The sequence below is a fragment of the Sitodiplosis mosellana genome, unplaced genomic scaffold, assembly GCF_009176505.1.
Source record: "Sitodiplosis mosellana isolate CC-2019 unplaced genomic scaffold, AAFC_SMos_1.0 Smas_scaffold_6191, whole genome shotgun sequence".
NCBI classification, from domain to species: domain Eukaryota; kingdom Metazoa; phylum Arthropoda; class Insecta; order Diptera; family Cecidomyiidae; genus Sitodiplosis; species Sitodiplosis mosellana.
In genome coordinates, this window is record NW_022601432.1 from 2,357,066 (window position 1) to 2,374,379 (window position 17,314).

The 17,314-nt window shown below is 37.2% G+C and overlaps 5 protein-coding genes across 18 annotated transcripts in view; 3 read left to right on the forward strand and 2 right to left on the reverse strand.

Annotated features, from left to right (window-relative positions):
* LOC129576702 (transcriptional coactivator yorkie) overlaps nucleotides 1–485 on the reverse strand; it is a 32,697-nt gene extending 32,212 nt beyond the window's left edge. For 2 of the 12 annotated variants that reach the window (XM_055462186.1, XM_055462181.1), the window contains exon 1: nucleotides 376–485. The gene's annotated coding sequence lies outside the window, so the exon portion shown is untranslated. Of the gene's footprint in view, nucleotides 1–140 lie in introns of all 12 variants that reach the window. The other 10 variants (XM_055462182.1, XM_055462180.1, XM_055462185.1 and 7 more) reach the window with 7 other exon arrangements.
* A 4,002-nt stretch (nucleotides 486–4,487) lies between these two features.
* Nucleotides 4,488–17,314, forward strand: part of LOC129576712 (proteasome subunit beta type-6) — a 50,633-nt gene continuing 37,806 nt past the window's right edge. The window contains exons 1-4 of one of the 2 annotated variants that reach the window (XM_055462213.1): nucleotides 4,488–4,697; nucleotides 4,786–4,985; nucleotides 5,133–5,407; nucleotides 5,494–5,650. In XM_055462213.1, coding sequence (XP_055318188.1) covers nucleotides 4,650–4,697; nucleotides 4,786–4,985; nucleotides 5,133–5,407; nucleotides 5,494–5,650 — 680 coding nt within the window. In that variant the 5' untranslated portion in view covers nucleotides 4,488–4,649. Of the gene's footprint in view, nucleotides 4,698–4,785; nucleotides 4,986–5,132; nucleotides 5,408–5,493; nucleotides 5,770–17,314 lie in introns of those variants that run through there. The other variant, XM_055462212.1, reaches the window with a different exon arrangement.
* Nucleotides 5,771–9,512, reverse strand: LOC129576706 (nuclear exosome regulator NRDE2). 2 transcript variants are annotated; one of them, XM_055462202.1, is made up of 5 exons: nucleotides 9,253–9,512; nucleotides 8,318–9,121; nucleotides 8,085–8,231; nucleotides 6,116–7,983; nucleotides 5,771–6,006 (listed from the first exon to the last, which is right to left on the reverse strand). In XM_055462202.1, exons 1-5 carry the CDS (start codon nucleotides 9,329–9,331, stop codon nucleotides 5,869–5,871), a joined length of 3,036 nt encoding a protein of 1,011 aa, XP_055318177.1. In that variant the 5' UTR covers nucleotides 9,332–9,512; the 3' UTR covers nucleotides 5,771–5,868. The 2 variants fall into 2 exon arrangements, with proteins under 2 accessions (XP_055318177.1, XP_055318176.1); XM_055462201.1 differs by having other exon boundaries at nucleotides 5,771–7,983; nucleotides 9,253–9,433.
* On the forward strand, nucleotides 9,532–13,432 carry LOC129576709 (nucleolar MIF4G domain-containing protein 1). Its single transcript, XM_055462209.1, has 7 exons — nucleotides 9,532–10,036; nucleotides 10,128–11,652; nucleotides 11,801–11,997; nucleotides 12,101–12,473; nucleotides 12,550–12,708; nucleotides 12,837–13,064; nucleotides 13,157–13,432. Exons 1-7 carry the CDS (start codon nucleotides 9,690–9,692, stop codon nucleotides 13,340–13,342), a joined length of 3,015 nt encoding a protein of 1,004 aa, XP_055318184.1. The 5' UTR covers nucleotides 9,532–9,689; the 3' UTR covers nucleotides 13,343–13,432.
* Nucleotides 13,849–16,154, forward strand: LOC129576711 (uncharacterized protein DDB_G0286379-like). The gene is made up of 4 exons (XM_055462211.1): nucleotides 13,849–14,816; nucleotides 14,938–15,086; nucleotides 15,181–15,324; nucleotides 15,452–16,154. The coding sequence occupies exons 1-4, from the start codon at nucleotides 14,210–14,212 to the stop codon at nucleotides 15,524–15,526; spliced, it is 975 nt and encodes a 324-aa protein (XP_055318186.1). The 5' UTR covers nucleotides 13,849–14,209; the 3' UTR covers nucleotides 15,527–16,154.

Consider the following 17,314-nt stretch of genomic DNA (forward strand, 5'->3'; position numbering starts at 1 on the left):
TGAAAAAAAAAAATAAGTAAACAAAAGCAACAATAAATAATTAAACAGAATGGAATAAAAAAAGAACACCAAAGTGATGCACGATAGATCGACAGAGAGGAAAACACTAACACACACAGATCAGCGGCTGAAAAAAATACCAAACAACTATTTAGCAGGAGAAGAAAAAAATTATATCGCGCGTATAGATTTTTTCTTTTCACTGTTTTTTTTTTCTCTGCGCGATCAGTTCGGTTTCTTCGTAAAGAAATTCGTTTTTTCTTCTTTTATTTTTTTTTTATTGTAATCAATAAAACACACAAGAAAAGAAAAAAAAAAGAGTGGCCACAGAAGGGAAAAAAAACACACACAGCGATTCCGTGCTCAACCCGATACCTGCTTTAACTTGACTGAAATCAAGTTGCGATTACGATTCACTATGAGCCTCACAAAGTATAACACAAACAGCAGCGGAACGTTTGCTTTGGATACGATTGTCATTCGTACACACACATTTGTTTGCATGCGGTGCTGTGTGTTGCCGTTGCTGCCGCTGCTCACGGCACACACAGAGCATACACGAAGCGTATATACACACAGAGGCCGAGAGAGAGAGAGAGAGAGAGAGAGAGAGAGAGAGAGAAAGACCGCGCTCGCTTGCTCCCGCAACCGAATGAGAGAATGGGTGAGTGAGTGAGTAGTGCGAGAGTGAGTCTATGTGGCGTTGATCCATTACACACATGAGAAGACCGTGTACACAAGAAATAGTACGTCTCTTTCCCGTTTCCACACTCATTGTTGCCGTTTCCATTCCGTTTTCTACTCTGCCTAGAATAAAACGGCAACTAATAAACATACATTGCGATACTCTCTGTGGTCGAAACACCGAAACAACAACATGAAGAGGAAAACAACAACAACACCAACAACGAAAATGGTAATCGTACAGAGCTCGGTGCTCTCTCTCTCGCAGAGCTCTCTTTCATCATACGTGTATTGTACACGGTATTTTTTTTTGTGTGTGCACATGCACAGAGCTTGTGTTTACGTGTATAAGTGTCTACGTACGGTGTATGTAGCCGAATCAACCGAATTAATAAAGAAAAATTATTATTAATGTTTACATCAGTGCACAGCACAAAGAGTTGAAATGTAAATCAAAATCAGCAAAAAAAAAATCGATTCCCAACGCCCGAAACAAGCGCAACGCAGAAGAATGAATCTCATTGAAAGCGATCGCTGTCCATTTTTTTTTGTTTTCAGCTTGTTGGTCAAGCTGATTGAACACTTTTTCATTCTATCTATCTCTGCCATTCGATCAATAAATGTTCGTCTTGCAATGAATGGAAAATCGTATTTATTGATAAATGCAATGAGAAAACTCTATTCCTTTTGCAAAACACCTTTTTTTTCTGTAGACACACGGCCATTTCTGTGCTGTTTGTTGTTGTTTATTTTCAAATGTATGGTTTGATCGTAACATATCGAATAGTAGTGCATTTATGTGTTGGTATTTTTTATTCTCTTCTTATTCATAGAGACAAACACACGTATGTTGATCATTAGGGCTAGAGCCGAGCTGAGTAGAGTCAAGAGTTGGAGAGAGAGAGCTTTAGGGTAAAGGGATCATTCATAGTTTCTCTTCTGTTGCTCTAGCATCCAATCCGCTTGTGAATGTAGCTACAGCAAAGCTGTAAAGTGTAACTATGTCTAGCACAGCCGACAAAGATACGCAGAGAAACACAGAGAGCGATCGAAAGAGCAAAAGAGTTGTGCGGCACACTCACAATGAACTCAGTCTCACCAACTAAATAAACAGAAGTTCGTTCACATTTGTCTACGTGTTGATGTTAAGATCACTGCTGTTTGATCGACTCGCACTGTGGCTGTGTGCATGTAATGTATAGGTTTGGATTTTGTGCTGAGCCAACTGGGGGACGGGCGGACGGGTGCGTTGAGTGAATGCATATTGCGCCAAAAAAAAAAAAAAAAAAAACAACAACAATCATCAAACAAACGGCCAAAGCGCCCAAAGCGACAAGTTGAATGATTCAAATAGCAAAAACACTCTCTCGCGACTCTACACGCTCTCTCTCTCTCACCCACACATACTCTTGCATTCAAGACACAAAGACGGAACTAATCGGTTCTCATTTTATGTCCCTCTTTTACTCTCGTTATCCCTTTCTCACTCTCTCGCAGCCCATCTCGATATTCGCTCTCCTCTCGCACTTGGCATAGCAGCTCTTTCTATACTGTACATAGAATCGAAGAAAGAAAAAAAAAACGGTTCACAGATCGATTCATAGCACTTCATTTTTATCCAATACACACAGTGATCATACAGCTCGAGTATGTTAAGATTATCATGAGAATGATTACGAGTGTGCCGCGACGACCGCACACACGACACATAGAAACCGAATTGGCTATTTTTCTTTTCATTTCTGTTGTTGGTATTATTATTATTATTATTGTTGTTGTTGTTGCTGCTGCCGCCGTTGTTGTTCATCAAATCCTTTGTCTATCGTTACACGCTATTTCTCACCGTGTGACTCGTTGAATTCACGCAATTTGCCATTTGCAGTAAAGCCAAATCGCGTTTCTCTCCCTTTCTCACATTAAATGTTTATGGCTTTATTTTGACAAATTGATCACTTTCTTATCAGTATATTTTCCAACAAAAGTTTCATTACCTGACAACGTCCATAGAACGACGTGCAAAAACAGTTCTATATGTGCCTTTTTTTCCTTCTTGCTGCCTTTGCTTGCCGCAAGATAATCCGATCGCATGTTAAAAAATATATATAATAAAATACACCGAGAAATACAAACTTAATGAATTATTGACGAGTTTACAGACGATTCGCTTTGTTGCACAGTTTCGACCGATATCGAGAATTGATATTTAAAATGACAGATAAACAACGAAGTGAAAGCCAAGCCTTGGAATTTTCATTAATAACTCCCGAAAAAATAACAACCAAATGCAAACAAAGTAACGAAATAAAAATTGTTTGTTATGAAAAGGAGCAAAAATCAGTAAATAACATGTGCATTGAAACAATTGTGTTGAAAACTGAGCTTATTTATCAAGAGCAATGCTGGAAGTCCCCTCAATTATTATAAATATTGATTGATTTTCGCTTCGTCTTACTATTCGTTTTCGTCGAGTGATATATCTCGATGATGAGGCTGTCACAACAAAGTAGCAAGAGGATGTTTATGCTTGAATCAAAATAAATAAAATATATGCTATGCTGATGACCGTGCTAGAAAATTGCTCACAAAGTATTTTATTCCATTCAATTTTTCTCTCTTGTCAATTTTTCTCTCCATTAGTGTCAATTGCCATTTCGTTTCAATATGAATGTATGCCATTCACGACATTTTCAAAAGAAATTTCATGATTTTATAGTGCAGCTTAAAGAGTCGATCATATTGCTCATTGACATATTACGAAGCGCATAACATAAACAAAAAACCGATTATATCTCGTCGTTCAACTCTTGTCGTATGTGAGAACGATCTGGATTACTGATTTTTGACCACTTCGGCAGATAACTGCGAAATAAAAGTTTGGAATGAAAAGAAAAAGAACAGCACACACAAAACAGAAATGCGCTCAAGAACAGTAAATCAAAGCGTTTTGTTGTTGTTGTTTCTTCTTTTTTTTTTCCAATTAGCCTGTGATTTTTCGAAATTAGTCTTACGGTTATAAATAGATCAACCTCTAACAGGCATAATTCACTGAATCCATTTCTGATTTTGTTTTAATGGACAAACAAGTTTTGATTTTGCGCAAATTATTCGCAAACATACCGTTTATGTATTTACAGTGGCGAGTTTTTTTTTTATTATCTTTTTCGTCATTGAAAATGATTTGAATTGATGGGACAGCATCGATCATTGATCATCAATCGATTCGACGAAAATTAATCACAGTCACATTATTCATTCTCCTTTCTAGATAGAAGATTCTCGTTTCTTCATTGAAAAATTCCCTTCATTCATTGAAAGTTCTCCTTCAAACAGTCCATACAGTATTAATGTTGAGAGAGAAAAAGCTTTGATTCGATTTTTTTTTCTTCGCTTTCAAAGCTTTTAATCGATGTTCGCTCGAAAATACATTTAAAAAAAAGTTGAATTACGTTAACAGAAAACTTTTGCCCCAATAAAAGACTTTTTACTTTAAAAATTAAGAGGGAAAATTCGGTTTAAAAAAAAAATAAAAATGTAATCGATGAAATTATTAGAGAATTTACATTACATGAGAACCATTTCAATTCAATAGATTAAAATGTTGAATAAAAAAATGTACAATATCACTTAATTTCCCATGAAAAGCTGAAAAACAAAAGAAATTCAGAACAAACAAAAAAATACTTCAATATATTGAGATCGCACTTAGCCCTTGAGTATTCGCTTAAGTACAACGAAAATAGTAGAACGAACAAGAAACATTGAACAGCCGCAACCAACCAACTTCACGTGAATCAGAACCACGAATAGACTGTCAAATCCATATTGTGCTTGTCATTTTCGTTTACTTGCAATTTTTTGGTATCGTGCATCATTTATACTTCTTCGCAAGGCGATCGAAACGAATTTAGTTGATCCCAATAAATTTCCTTCTCGTATACAGAAAATCAAAGTAAAAGCAATTCATCATGGAATTTATGTCAAATGATTGGTTGACCGCCAAAGAAAGTACCGGCGTAAGTAGATCTAAATGTTGAATTGAAATTTATAACAATTTGATTTGGTCACGCATTAAAGTTGGTTAAACATTTTCGAAATATGTAGACAACGATTATGGCCGTGGAATTTGATGGTGGTGTTGTTATTGGAGCCGATTCACGTACATCGTCTGGTACATACGTTTCGAACCGTGTCACCGACAAGTTGACTCGCATCTCGGACAAAATCTACTGTTGCCGCAGTGGTTCAGCCGCTGATACACAAGCAATCGCTGATATTGTTTCCTATTCACTTAATTTCCATGAGTAAGTATATGGCTTTGTGTGGTGTGCAATTATTTCGAAAAAAAAAAAATTGAAGACAAACGGGATTATTGATCAACCATGAATTCAATGTGAATTTTTTTTTGTGGAAATTTCATCACGATTATTCTTTTCTTTTGTTGTTACTAGAAATCAAACGGGCGAAGAGCCATTGGTAGCCGAAGCAGCCGCTGAAATCCAAAACTATTGCTTTAATTATCGTGATCAATTGTTAGCCGGTATTATTGTTGCTGGTTGGGATAAACAGAAAGGTGGCCAAGTGTACCAGGTGCCATTGGGTGGTATGTGCATTCGACGCGGCTATGCCATTGGCGGATCGGGCAGTTCATACGTACATGGTTTCATTCGGGAATTTTACCGCGAAGGCATGAGCCGTAATGAAACCGTTGAATTTGTCAAGAAAGGTAATGATTTTGCTCGAATGTTTCGAGTCAAAGGCGAATAAAACATAAAAATGGGTTTGTCTAATCAATTTTAAAATCTTTCACAGCTATTTGGCATGCCATGTACTTTGACGGTAGCTCTGGTGGTGTGTGTCGTGTTGGTGTGATTACCAAAGATGGCATTGATCGTGATGTATTCTTCGCACCAATTGATCCATTGCCCACACAATCAGCGGTGCCAGCCACATCAGCCGTACGCTCATAAGCATCGACACAATTTACATTTCTTTTTATTCGGAAAATATTCAGTTTTCTTACGATTTAACAGAACTTTATCAATAAAATTGGTCAAAAAAAAAGACTTTCCACAACATGAAAATGAACTCCGTTGTAAACATTTATTTTTCACATTTTTTTCTCTCTATTATTTTAAATTTTTATTTTGATTAGAAGTTTAGATTGAATTAAAAATATGGGTTAATTTATTTAACTTCATCAAAATTCCGTAGAATCTCCAATTCCTCGGGCATTGCATAGATTCGTAGCTGCTTTTCGATGATCAAATCTTGAAGATGAGCCAACTCTTGTGGCACATACACTGTTCCGTCGAGATAAAGTGCCTGAAAATGGAAAAATTTCGTTAATTGCGTTCATTTTCAACTTCATGTCTTCAGGAAACAAAAAAAAATGTATTCTTCGAAAAATGTAATCTTCATCGATTGAACTTACTTTATTCCAAGGGCATTCGTTGAGTGCCGTCAATAAAATGTTGCGACATTTATCGAAATCGTTCGAAACATCCAGCAAACTTCGTAAGTAAAGTCGCCATAGTAAAGAGTTTTTGCGAGTGGCTGCCTCGTGATCGGTGAACATCTTCAATAGATTGGTAACTCGGGTTTTGTATGCATTTTCAATGTCTTTAACATCGGCCGACAATACGTTCAAATAATCCAAATCGACGGACAGACTTGGGTTCGTGTTGGATTGTGTATTGGCATATTTTTTATAACGAAACTGAGCGGCAACAACGAGAAACATGATGGCAATGGGTGAATGATGTTTGACCAAAAGTGCTCGTATCCGATGCCACGGTTGATTATGGCACATGGCTGCACACTTTAGCAAGTGCATATTGGTTGGGAATTCATCAAGACCACGGCTGACCATCAAAAATGTTTCATTTTCTGCGGTCAATGTCACCGTGCTTAAACTACGTGACAATTTGTATAGCATCAAATTGGCATAAATCTCGTACAATTGCTCGCGTATAAATTCGTGTCGGTGATTTTTTTCGGGGAATGACTTGAGCAACACGTCCAATTGTTTAACGGCATCATCTTTGGATTTTCGCCACAATATTTTATGGTAGACATTGGCTTTAATCACACACATCAAATAATCGGGCTGGAAACTTTGTACGATATCCATAATCGATACATTGCGTTCGATGAAGCAAATATTTTTTAAGCGTTCATCGAGTTTTTTCGATGCCAACAAATTCGACGCTTCACTAATTTCGCTGGCCTCATAGTCTTTGGGATCGATTTTCTTATCCAATGCAATTGCATTGAGCAAATTTAGCGCCTTATTCAACTGCTGTTCACGGATTAACATTTCAATTAACGATATACACACATACCAATACTCGGATCGTGTGCAATCATCATCAATCGTTGGATTGCTCTGACTAATTGCCGCTATATAAATATGTTCGGCCTGTTCGAATCGCTTCAAATCGTATTCGATCTGTGCAAATTCCACATAAAATACCAAACAATTTCGATTTTCATCGCGTTTCAAAAGGTTTTTGATTTTCGTTCGAAGCCGTTTGGTTTTGTCTTCATTCCATTTATTCATGTACACATCAAATGCCATCACAATTCGCTCCAAACGCAGCAGCAGCAACACGAATATATTCCGTTTGTACGACTGATCGGCGCGATTGGTGAAACATTCCGCACACAGCAGCAGCACTTCGCCCAAATATTTTATGTACAGCTCGTGGCCAATATGAGTGGTAACAAACGATGGGCCAATGCTAAAGTCACGGATCATTCCCCACAAAATATCATCAAACACTTTGTTGGTGTGGAGTATGGTTCGATGCAGAAAAATTGGCGTTATTTCTTCGATACAATCAAAGTCACAGAGATTATCACAATTGCTGACGTCATACGTATTGAAAATGCTCGATTTTAAGCGACAATTATCGAATAGCGGGATTTTCAACAATCTCAAAACTATTATCACCAAATTGAATGCAAAGTCACGATTCGATAATGGATAAATATAATGGTAGATATCTTCATTTAAAACAACACGTTGCGGATCGCTGCATGAACGATCCATTGGACATGGCAAAAAGTAGTAGTTTTGTCGCAGTTTTTCCACACGCAACCATATCTCATTCATTGGCAAACCGGATTTTAATACAATCTCCTCATATTCGATCAACGAATTCTGATCCGATTCCTTCGATTGAATTTTCGAAAATTTATTCTCGCTCACATTCAACTCAAGCGCCAATGTTAACAAAGCGAAAAACTGCTCACTCAAACCCGATTGACGAAGGAATAACGCGCAACTGTTGAAAAGCCCTGAAATTAACACATACATTATAATACGTTTATGGCTACTTAAAAAAAAGTCAATAAAATCTCCACGAAAAAAAGAAACGAAAAAAAATACTCCTACTCACTGAGTGTCAAATCGTCACAACGATTCCGTTTGTACATATTTTTCATGCATTTCTCATACAAGGTCATGACATCAGGCACACGACAACGTGCCATTGAACCCTGCGTCGCCATAATCTGAGCATTCCACAAAATATAGTTGGCCGGATCTGAAAAGAAGTGAAAAATCAAAGATGAGCAAGGAAGTGTGGTAAAAATAGAAAACCAGATTATTTTGAGTTCATTGAATGCATACCTTTTTGAATCAGTGCATCCAAAAATTTGCTCACTTCAAATGATGGATATGCTTGCTCCAGAATGTCAATATATTCACGATAAAGCCGCTCATTGCTTGGATTATCGCGCAGTGCTTTATTTAAAATTTCCATTTTGCGTTCGGCCATCTGGATTTTGGTCATTTTCATGTAAAAATGATCTTGAAATCGAACATATTCCAGCCACAAGTCGATATCCTTTGGGCTGGACAACAGATTCTTATTGAGAACTTTGGTTTTCGCTGTAAAATCCTCCTCGTTCAATCGATGATTTTTCGACGTTGTTTCCTTGTCATCATCGCCACCGCCGCAACCACCGCCATCTCCATCCGGTGCCGAAGTTTTGACTTTGTCAGTTTTGTGTTTCGTAAAGTATCGTTTCAATTTGTCTTTGGATCGTCGTCGATGTAAAATGCGCCATTGTTGTGATGTCAATGTGCCAACGTAATGAAATGTTACACGATAACGGGCCGAATCATCCCGCTTCAATGTTTCCATCGAATAGTAGCTATTGCATGGCTTTTTATCCACATAATAATTTTCTTTGCCTGTAAATTCCGACTTTGGTTCAGTTTTGTTTACTGTTTCGAGTTTTGGTCGTTTGTCTTTGTGATGTTTGTGGTCTTTTTTCTTTTTTTTCTTCGAATGTTTTTTCTGTTTGGTTAGTTGTGTCGTCGTCGTTGGTTCATCGTCATCTGAGTCAATAAATTCAACGTCAGCCTCCGTACGCTGTACATTTGCAGCCACTTGAAAACTCGAATTTGTCAACCAGTCTTCATTTTTTTCTGCGAAGAAAACATATTTACACAGAGTGAGAAAAAACTAACAATATTAACACACACAAACACAGTCAACACCAGCCGATTTTTCATCCCGAATTTCTATTCAAAACTAACATCTATTTACGATTATTTACCTGTTTGAGTAGAGGTGGCTGGTGTTTCGTCATTTTGTGAGGTACTTGCAATATTCGAATAAGCTGGAAACAAAGACATTATTATGCCTTGGAATCCTTTTTGGCACACACACGAAAAACACACAGTTGTTGTTTAAAGTGCTGTTCAATGTTTCACTTTGACGTTCATTAACGTTTTGCCAGTTTTGACAGTTCCAAAGCCATACACATTCAAACGTCTGCATTCGCACACAGCTAGTGCTCTCATTCTCACCCATCTCGCTCCCTCTATTTTGACACATCGATAAGTTCGGCAAGAATAAACACAAACTCGCACGTGTACCGACACTAAGTCGATCGTTGAGATTTTGAGCCGATTTTTCTTTCAATTTTTTTTTTTTAATAAACAGTGAAAATTACTTGGATTTTTTTGTTGTTGAGAAAAGTATTTGAAAAAAATGGGTAACCGAAATAAGAAAAAACCTGTTGAACGATTTAAATCACGTAAAGAAGTGCGAAAAGATAAGCGACTTCAGAAGAAGGCAAACCGTGTACATTTTCAAAAACGGAAAAAAGAATTGAAGATCGAGTACAAAGAGCGGATGCAGCAGAAAAATGCAGGTAAAAAAGGTAAAACCAACGGGAAATCGGTGTCAAAGGAAAAACAAACACCAAAATGCAGTGATGCAGAGGATGAATTCATTGACGATGAACAATTCGATGAAAATGATGAGGAAATTGAATCCGATTTTGAGCTTAGCGACGAAGAATTGGAGATGAAAACCAAAGCCATGGCTAAGACGAGGTATTTTTTGTGTATCGCACATTATTTTTATTCGATTTATTTTCTTAGCATTGTTACAAATGCCTAATCTTTATTTTATGCCCATTTGTAGTAAACCCGTTCAAAAGCCGGCAACTCAATTGGAACTCGATCATCAGCGCTTGATGAAACAGGAGCAATCATTGCGTAAGGATATGGGTAAAAAGCGAGTGAAACAATTGAAAATGGCAAACGAAGAGGAGGACAAAACCATTCGTAAGTTGGAGAAATTGCTGAAAATCGATAAAAGTCGCAGTAAAAAGGGTGTTCCGAAGATGTTCCACGATGGGTTGGACTATGCGTTGGAAATGTGTCTGCCGGAGAATATTGAAAAAATGTACGCAGCGGCAAAGGAGGCGGCCGATGCTGATCAACAGTCAGACAACGAATGGCAGGAAGATTTTGCCCTTGCGACCGGTGAATTAGAGCCACAACCGGATGAAAAGGGCCCGAAAAAGTCGATCAAAGCAGAACAAAGGAAAGCGAAAGAGGCAGCACAAAAGGTGGTCGAAAAGAAAAAAGCTGGATCCAAATACTTTGATGAGTCTAATGACGAGTTAGCTTCGGATTTGAGTGATGCGGATTCCGAATTTGAACGAAGTGAAAACGACGAAGAAAACTCAGTTCTTGAAGATAACGCTGAAAGTGATGACTCTGATGATGCTCCAGAGGAGATCAGCACCGTTTCGAAATCATCGAAGAAACGCCAATTGGAAAAATTAAAAGCAAGTAACAAACCCGAATTTGATGAAGAAATGATGGAAGAAAGTGATTCAGAGAATGATTTCGACGATGATTTGGACGAATTGGAGATGGGATCGTTAGATGAGGATTCAGATGATGAACCGGCGGGAAAGGTGCAAAAAATGTCCAAAAAGGAAAAGAATGAATCAAATCAGAAGAAAAATCAAAAGAGTCAAAAGAAACAAAAGCATGAATGGGAGTCTGAGCCGGAATCTGAGCTGGAAGATGAAGAAGGAAATGATGATGAAAATGGAGATGATTACGACAGTGATCAAAGTGGTGGTTCTGGGACAAAAGACGAAAAGCCAGATATTTGGGAGGATATTTACGGACGAAAGCGCGATAAAGATGGAAATATCATCAAAGAAGATACTCAAACTAGCACCGGAAAGTACGTACCACCACATTTGAGAGCACGTTTGGCTGCTGAAGCGACTAATGGCAGCACCGAAGGAGAAATGGACCCAAAACGCAGGGAAAAATTATTACAACTGAAGCGATTGTTGAAAGGCCAATTGAATCGTTTATCTGAAGCGAATATGCACAAAATCTGCACTGAAATCGACAATTTGTACATGCGAAACTCACGTAACGATATGAATACCACATTGTCGGCTTTGATTTGTGATGCCTTGATATCGCATGCTTTGGCACCAGAAAGAATGGTCATGGAACACGCTTTGCTGATTGCTGCGCTGCACGCAAACGTTGGAACTGAGGTCGGTGCCAATTTGCTGGAGAATTTAGTCGATCGCTTCCATCAGATGCTAAGGGACGGCATTGATCAGTACGATGTCGAAGACAAAACACTTGACAATGTCATTTTCGTTTTGTGCCACATGTATACATTCAAAGTAAGTATGGAGTTTCGTTTTATTTCATTCTTTTCCATTTGATTTTTCAAAAGCCTTTTTGTTATGTATTCTTTTGAATTTCAATTCAAATAATTGATAGTTTCAATAACATTCAATTCATTTTGAAAACCATCGTATTAAATCGCAGATTTTCCATCATCGACTGGTCTACGAGCTATTGAACAAACTCATCGAAAACTTTGGTGAAAAGTCGGTGGAATGTGTTTTACTAACGTTGCGATCCGTTGGATTTTCACTGCGAAAAGATGATCCGGCTGCACTAAAAGAGCTTATCTTAACGATACAGAAGAAGACTAGCGAAGCATCGGAAAAGCTAAAAACAAAGTAAGATACTAATGGTTCTATTGAATCAAAAAATTTAATTGACAATCGATTTTTCTCTCTTTTTCAAAAACCAAAAATTCAACTATGCTCTTATTGGTTCCAGTGCACGTTTGAAATATATGCTTGATGTGCTAACGGCGATAAAAAATAATAATGTTAATCGAATCCCCAACTACGATCCAGCGTTGGCCGAACATTTGCGAAAAATCCTGAAAACATTGTGTGTCAATGGCAAATATGTGACAACATTGAATATTTCGTTGGAAGATTTGGTGAACGTTCAAAATCGTGGTAAATGGTGGGTCGTTGGTTCGGCATGGACGGGTAATATAAATGACATTAGTGGTGCGGCCAAAACCAGTACATCGAAAAAGAATGAACAAAAATTTAGCGAAAAATTGCTAGAATTGGCTCGAAAGCAACGAATGAATACCGACGAACGGCGCAATGTATTTTGCATTCTGATGAGTGCCGAAGTGAGTAATTTAAATTTAAAAAATCGGAAAAAAATTCAATTGAACTGAAATCATTAAATATTCCATGAATTTCCAGGATTACATTGATGCATTCGAGAAAATCTTGCATTTGGCCATCAAAGATCATCGGGTCATTGTATCGGTTATCATACACTGTTGCTTATCCGAAAAGACTTTCAATCCATATTATGCCGTTGTCGCGCAAAAATTCTGTGATTTTGATCGAAAGTACCAAGTAAGTGTGCCGTGTATTTAAATGCAATTTTTTTTTAACTCATCCCTTTCTCTCAACTTTTTTTTATTTCTAACATTTATTTACTTTCTTCTTTAACTGGTTACCATTCTTTGTTAATTTTTCATCAGTTGGCAATCCAATATGCTATTTGGGATCGTATTAAGGACATTCAGTCACATACAAAAACCCAATCGACAAATTTGGCCCAGCTCCTGGTGCATTTGATAACGAATGCGGCACAAGCTATATCCGTACTAAAGGTCATTGAATTCGGTGAATTGGACAAAGTCATGTTGCGAGTGGTGCGACAAGTGCTGTTGGGAATACTGCTAGGCAAAGAGGAAATATGCAAAGAGGTGAATAAATACAAGTGTTTTATAATATAAGAACGCGAAAATCACTGTCTGAAAAGTGAAAATGTCATTAAAAATCCATTAAAATTTTGCAGGTGTTTCAACGTATTGCACCGAGTACGCAATTGAAAGCATTCAAGGATAGCATTCGCCTGTTTATGCATCATTTTCTTTTGAAAGGTGGCGCCAAAAATGGAATTCCTGAGGATAAAATGCAATTGCTCAAGGATCGCATTAAAATCGCTGACAAGTCTTTGGACACATCAACCCTTCGATTTTAGATGTGATTTTTCTTTTAAATTTGAGACCATTCACATTGTATTCGTTAAAATTCATTTTCTATTGAATAATTATCGATTGATAAAATGAAATAGATGGTGGTGCGTGTTTTTTTTTCCCTCAATTCAAGTCTCTCGTTGGTATGTGCTCATGCAACAATGGTGAGTATTTTTGAATTTGTGGTTGAAGCATGCGCAACGACCACATTCTACGGTTGTAGTGGAGCTCGAACGACGTCTATTTTAGATTTGCGTCACTTTTCCCAGCTGGAATGTATCCTATACACACAAACACACACTGTGTGGTAAGACATTTTTCGACTTCGAGTTCAGGTCATCGATAAACGAACGGAATAAATACACACAGCAAAAATCGGAAAAGGGTTTTTGCGCATCAGTTCCAAACATTTCTATTCGCTTATATATATATTTATTTTTCGCTGTCTCTCTCTATCTCACCTTTCTCCTCTCACACGCTCACTCTCTATCGTCGCAAAACTCTACCATCAGGCAAAAATATTTTGGTGTTTCGATACGTACACATACAAGTCTCTCCAGCAAAAGGAAATTTATATTCGATTGAGAAAAAAAAAGTAAAACTTAAAATAAAATAGAATTTTATTTTTTTTTGTCTCGAAAGAAATTATAATTTTTATATTTGTTATTAACATTTTGTGGTGCTTTGATAGGACAGAGGAAAATCGAAGAAGGAATTTTTAAGAACGCAAAATGTACAAAACAATCAGACATGGTGATAACAGTTTGCAATATACCATTTTACCGCAACACGACGGTGTCGATGGCAAACAAATGTTTGGCATCCATCATCGACATCGTAAGCGTAGATGACCAATTTACGCGGTATTGTTTATGATTGTTGCATTCATTGCGATCGCTGGACTACTTCTATCGAATAAAGATGATGTGGTGCGATTCATAAACAAACACAATATCAATTGGTTCGAACGCAATCTGGTATCACAACAAATCAATAAACAACACAACAAAGGCACCATCTATCACAGTGTCAGCGATTCGTTGAAGGCAGCCAGTAGCAGCAGCTCCAATAGTAACAGTAACAGCAACAGCAACAAATTGATTGCATTCGGAAATGAAGCACATGACAAAAATGCAATACATTTAATGGATGATGTGATGGTGAGCCAGACGCCAGTCAAGGTACCAAACCAGCTCGCACCTCCGCCACCACCACCACCACCACCACCAGCAGTAGCAGCAACCGTGATAGCAATAACAAATCCACCGATTGTTAGTGAAGAGATTACCACACAATACGCCTGGAAAAGTCTTATCAATAAAATCGTTAACAGCAATAAGAATGAGTTAGTTGCCGTGAATTCGGTCGGAATTGTAGATAAAGTGCGATCAACGGTCGCATCATCACAACTATTTAAAGTAACCACCAATGCAACACCGACCAAAACAACCACTTTAGCACCTGTTCAACATGAAAGTAGTAAGTTTTCTTTTCCTTGGCTTGGGCAAGTCGAGAACCATGTCAAGAATCGTGGAAGTTCTTTGCTATCGAGGAAAAAAACAAAACAAATATTGATTGATTTTTCACGGTTTTTCCGTAGCATTGGAGTCGGTGCGGAATGATATGTTGAAAAAAAAGCCACGAATGCAAAATGAGGAACCAAACAAAGCAAACGATAAATTACCAAACACAATCAAACCATATTGGTATATCGATCCATCAATCGTTTACAGGGCGATGACATCACCGGTAACACTTGAACATTCACATCTTCAATTTACACGTTTTGATTTTTTTCCCTTTTCCCTGACTCGATGACATTGTCATTCTGTTTTAATTGCAGATTAATCCATCCGATCATTCGGCATCGTTCATATTCGCCAGTCTGTTGTTTGTCATTTGTCTGTTCTTCTTCCTGTACTGCGTTATGACCGACAAATTGTGCGGTCGATGCTGTTGCACACGCAAACGTATCAAGATCAAGACGGTGAGTGTTTCATGTTTATTTTCAACCAATTGAAAAAAAAATTTTATTCATAGATAAAGACAAGATAGTAAATGAGAGAAGACCGAAAAAAAATTATTTGAAAATATATTGCAAAATGTCATTGCAGGAAAATGAAATTCACGAGGTCAACACCACACTGCTGGCCAATCATGAATACAATAATTCGTCCGATGACGATTAATAAACTACAACACAAATGTTATGAATCAACTCACACACACACACACTCAGCACACTCATTCTCTTCGCCAGTTTTTGATTTTATCATCAGCTACCAAACAGAAGGCAGATTGAAGTGCGCGTAATGTTAACAAGTGGTAGATTGGATACTGCATCCGCTTTCTTATATACTCTAAGCATTTTCAGCGTTAGGATATATATTTAAACAAAGCTAAAACATAAAATGAAGTTGCCGAGATTATCGATGGCATTATTTATTTAACCTCTCCCCAACAGAAATTGAACCGAAAAAAAGACAAACAAATGAACTTAACGAATGCCTGCAAATCAACTATATCATATTTCCGAAGCATATGCAGCATTCTATCGTTCATTTTACAACTCTCCCCCTCCCCCCCCCAGGAAAAAAAAACAAGTAAACAAAAAAAGAAACAACTCAATGTACAATAAGAGTGTATTAAACTTTTACCAATATTTTCGAAACATTACAAAAAAAATACTATAAAATAAAAACAACAACAAAAAACAGGCTCTGTATAACCCATTTACATGTATCTAAGACGATGAATTTAGAATTGACTATGTAAATTGAATAATAATGTGTAAGCAAATAAACTGACTTATTTGAATGTGAGATAAGATACATGTTTTTATTGTTACTACTGCACCAAAATTTGCGGATTTCCATATGGATTTTGGCGAATCTCCGAAATATGTATTAGGAAAGGGTAAACCAAAAATCGTTCTAAAACATACAAAAACCGTACTAAATTTTCCGAAAATCGTAGGGGAAGGTGGGGAAATTCGGAACACACATCGAAATAATTTAATAACGTTCTAAAAAATTAACACTTTTCCAAATTCTAAAGTGGTACGACTTAGTAAATGTAAAAATCTAACTTTTGGCACTTGTCGCTTGTTGAAACTCGAATCAGTTGAAAAAATGTACCCTGTTGGCAAAAAAAACCCTTGATTTTGCGATTTTCAAAAATGGTGGGGAAATTCGGAACACTTCATAAATGAATAGAAAACTGAAACAATTTTGATGCAAAACGTTTATGGAGATCTAGGAAAAGACAGAAGAATTAATTTTAATGAGGAAAAAGTTCAAAAATAGCGATTGTTGTTAGTCGGATCTGTAATTGTTGCCTGTGAAATAGCTACCAATCATTTTGGTGGACAGCTCGATCGCATAAATTGCAATGAGTATTTTGCCAAAATTTTGCATGAAATAAAATAAATATACATAAAAAAGCGATATCAACTTGAAAAGTATTAAAAATCACTTGATGAATTTTTCGTATATAGGGCGTTCCGAAATTCCCCAACTCACTAAGGTTTACAACATAATCGTGTTTTGGTCAGTCAATGAATTTTCATGCAAAATTCCTTTTGTGAGTTGAAATATTAATGGTATACGATAATTATAAACATATTCGTCTGAGTTGATTTTTCGAAAAATGTTATGGAATCAATGCAGACAGACATTCTCAATATTAAATTTTCATGACTTGATTTCATGTCGATGACGCACGTACACACTCGTCAAGTGCTAATGGAAATATGAGGTTTTGTTTAGAGAAAACGATGACAGTTGTTCACATGTCCCAAACTATTCATTTGCGGCGAAATTTGGCGGTGTTCCGAATTTCCCCACGTTCCGAATTTCCCCACCTTCCCCTACATTTGCGGAAATTAATATGAAGTTGAATTTGGTGAATTGTTCCCGAATTTTCGATTGTTTCGTAGCTCCGCTATTTCGGTAGGAATTCAATTTTAGTCGATGAAC

Excerpts from the sequence above, each read along its gene's own strand:
- LOC129576706 (XM_055462201.1), bottom strand. The coding sequence starts at position 9,331 with ATGTCTTTGTTTCCAGCTTATTCGAATATTGCAAGTACCTCACAAAAT. Across the intron at positions 9,122-9,252 it reads AGCCACCTCTACTCAAACAG|AAAAAAATGAAGACTGGTTG; the intron begins GTAAATAATCGT and ends TTTTCTTCGCAG. Across the intron at positions 8,232-8,317 it reads GGATGCACTGATTCAAAAAG|ATCCGGCCAACTATATTTTG; the intron begins GTATGCATTCAA and ends ACTTCTTTTCAG.
- LOC129576709 (XM_055462209.1), top strand. The coding sequence starts at position 9,690 with ATGGGTAACCGAAATAAGAAAAAACCTGTTGAACGATTTAAATCACGT. Across the intron at positions 10,037-10,127 it reads AAAGCCATGGCTAAGACGAG|TAAACCCGTTCAAAAGCCGG; the intron begins GTATTTTTTGTG and ends GCCCATTTGTAG. Across the intron at positions 13,065-13,156 it reads AAGAGGAAATATGCAAAGAG|GTGTTTCAACGTATTGCACC; the intron begins GTGAATAAATAC and ends AAAATTTTGCAG.
- LOC129576711 (XM_055462211.1), top strand. The coding sequence starts at position 14,210 with ATGATTGTTGCATTCATTGCGATCGCTGGACTACTTCTATCGAATAAA. Across the intron at positions 14,817-14,937 it reads ACCTGTTCAACATGAAAGTA|CATTGGAGTCGGTGCGGAAT; the intron begins GTAAGTTTTCTT and ends GTTTTTCCGTAG. Across the intron at positions 15,325-15,451 it reads AACGTATCAAGATCAAGACG|GAAAATGAAATTCACGAGGT; the intron begins GTGAGTGTTTCA and ends ATGTCATTGCAG.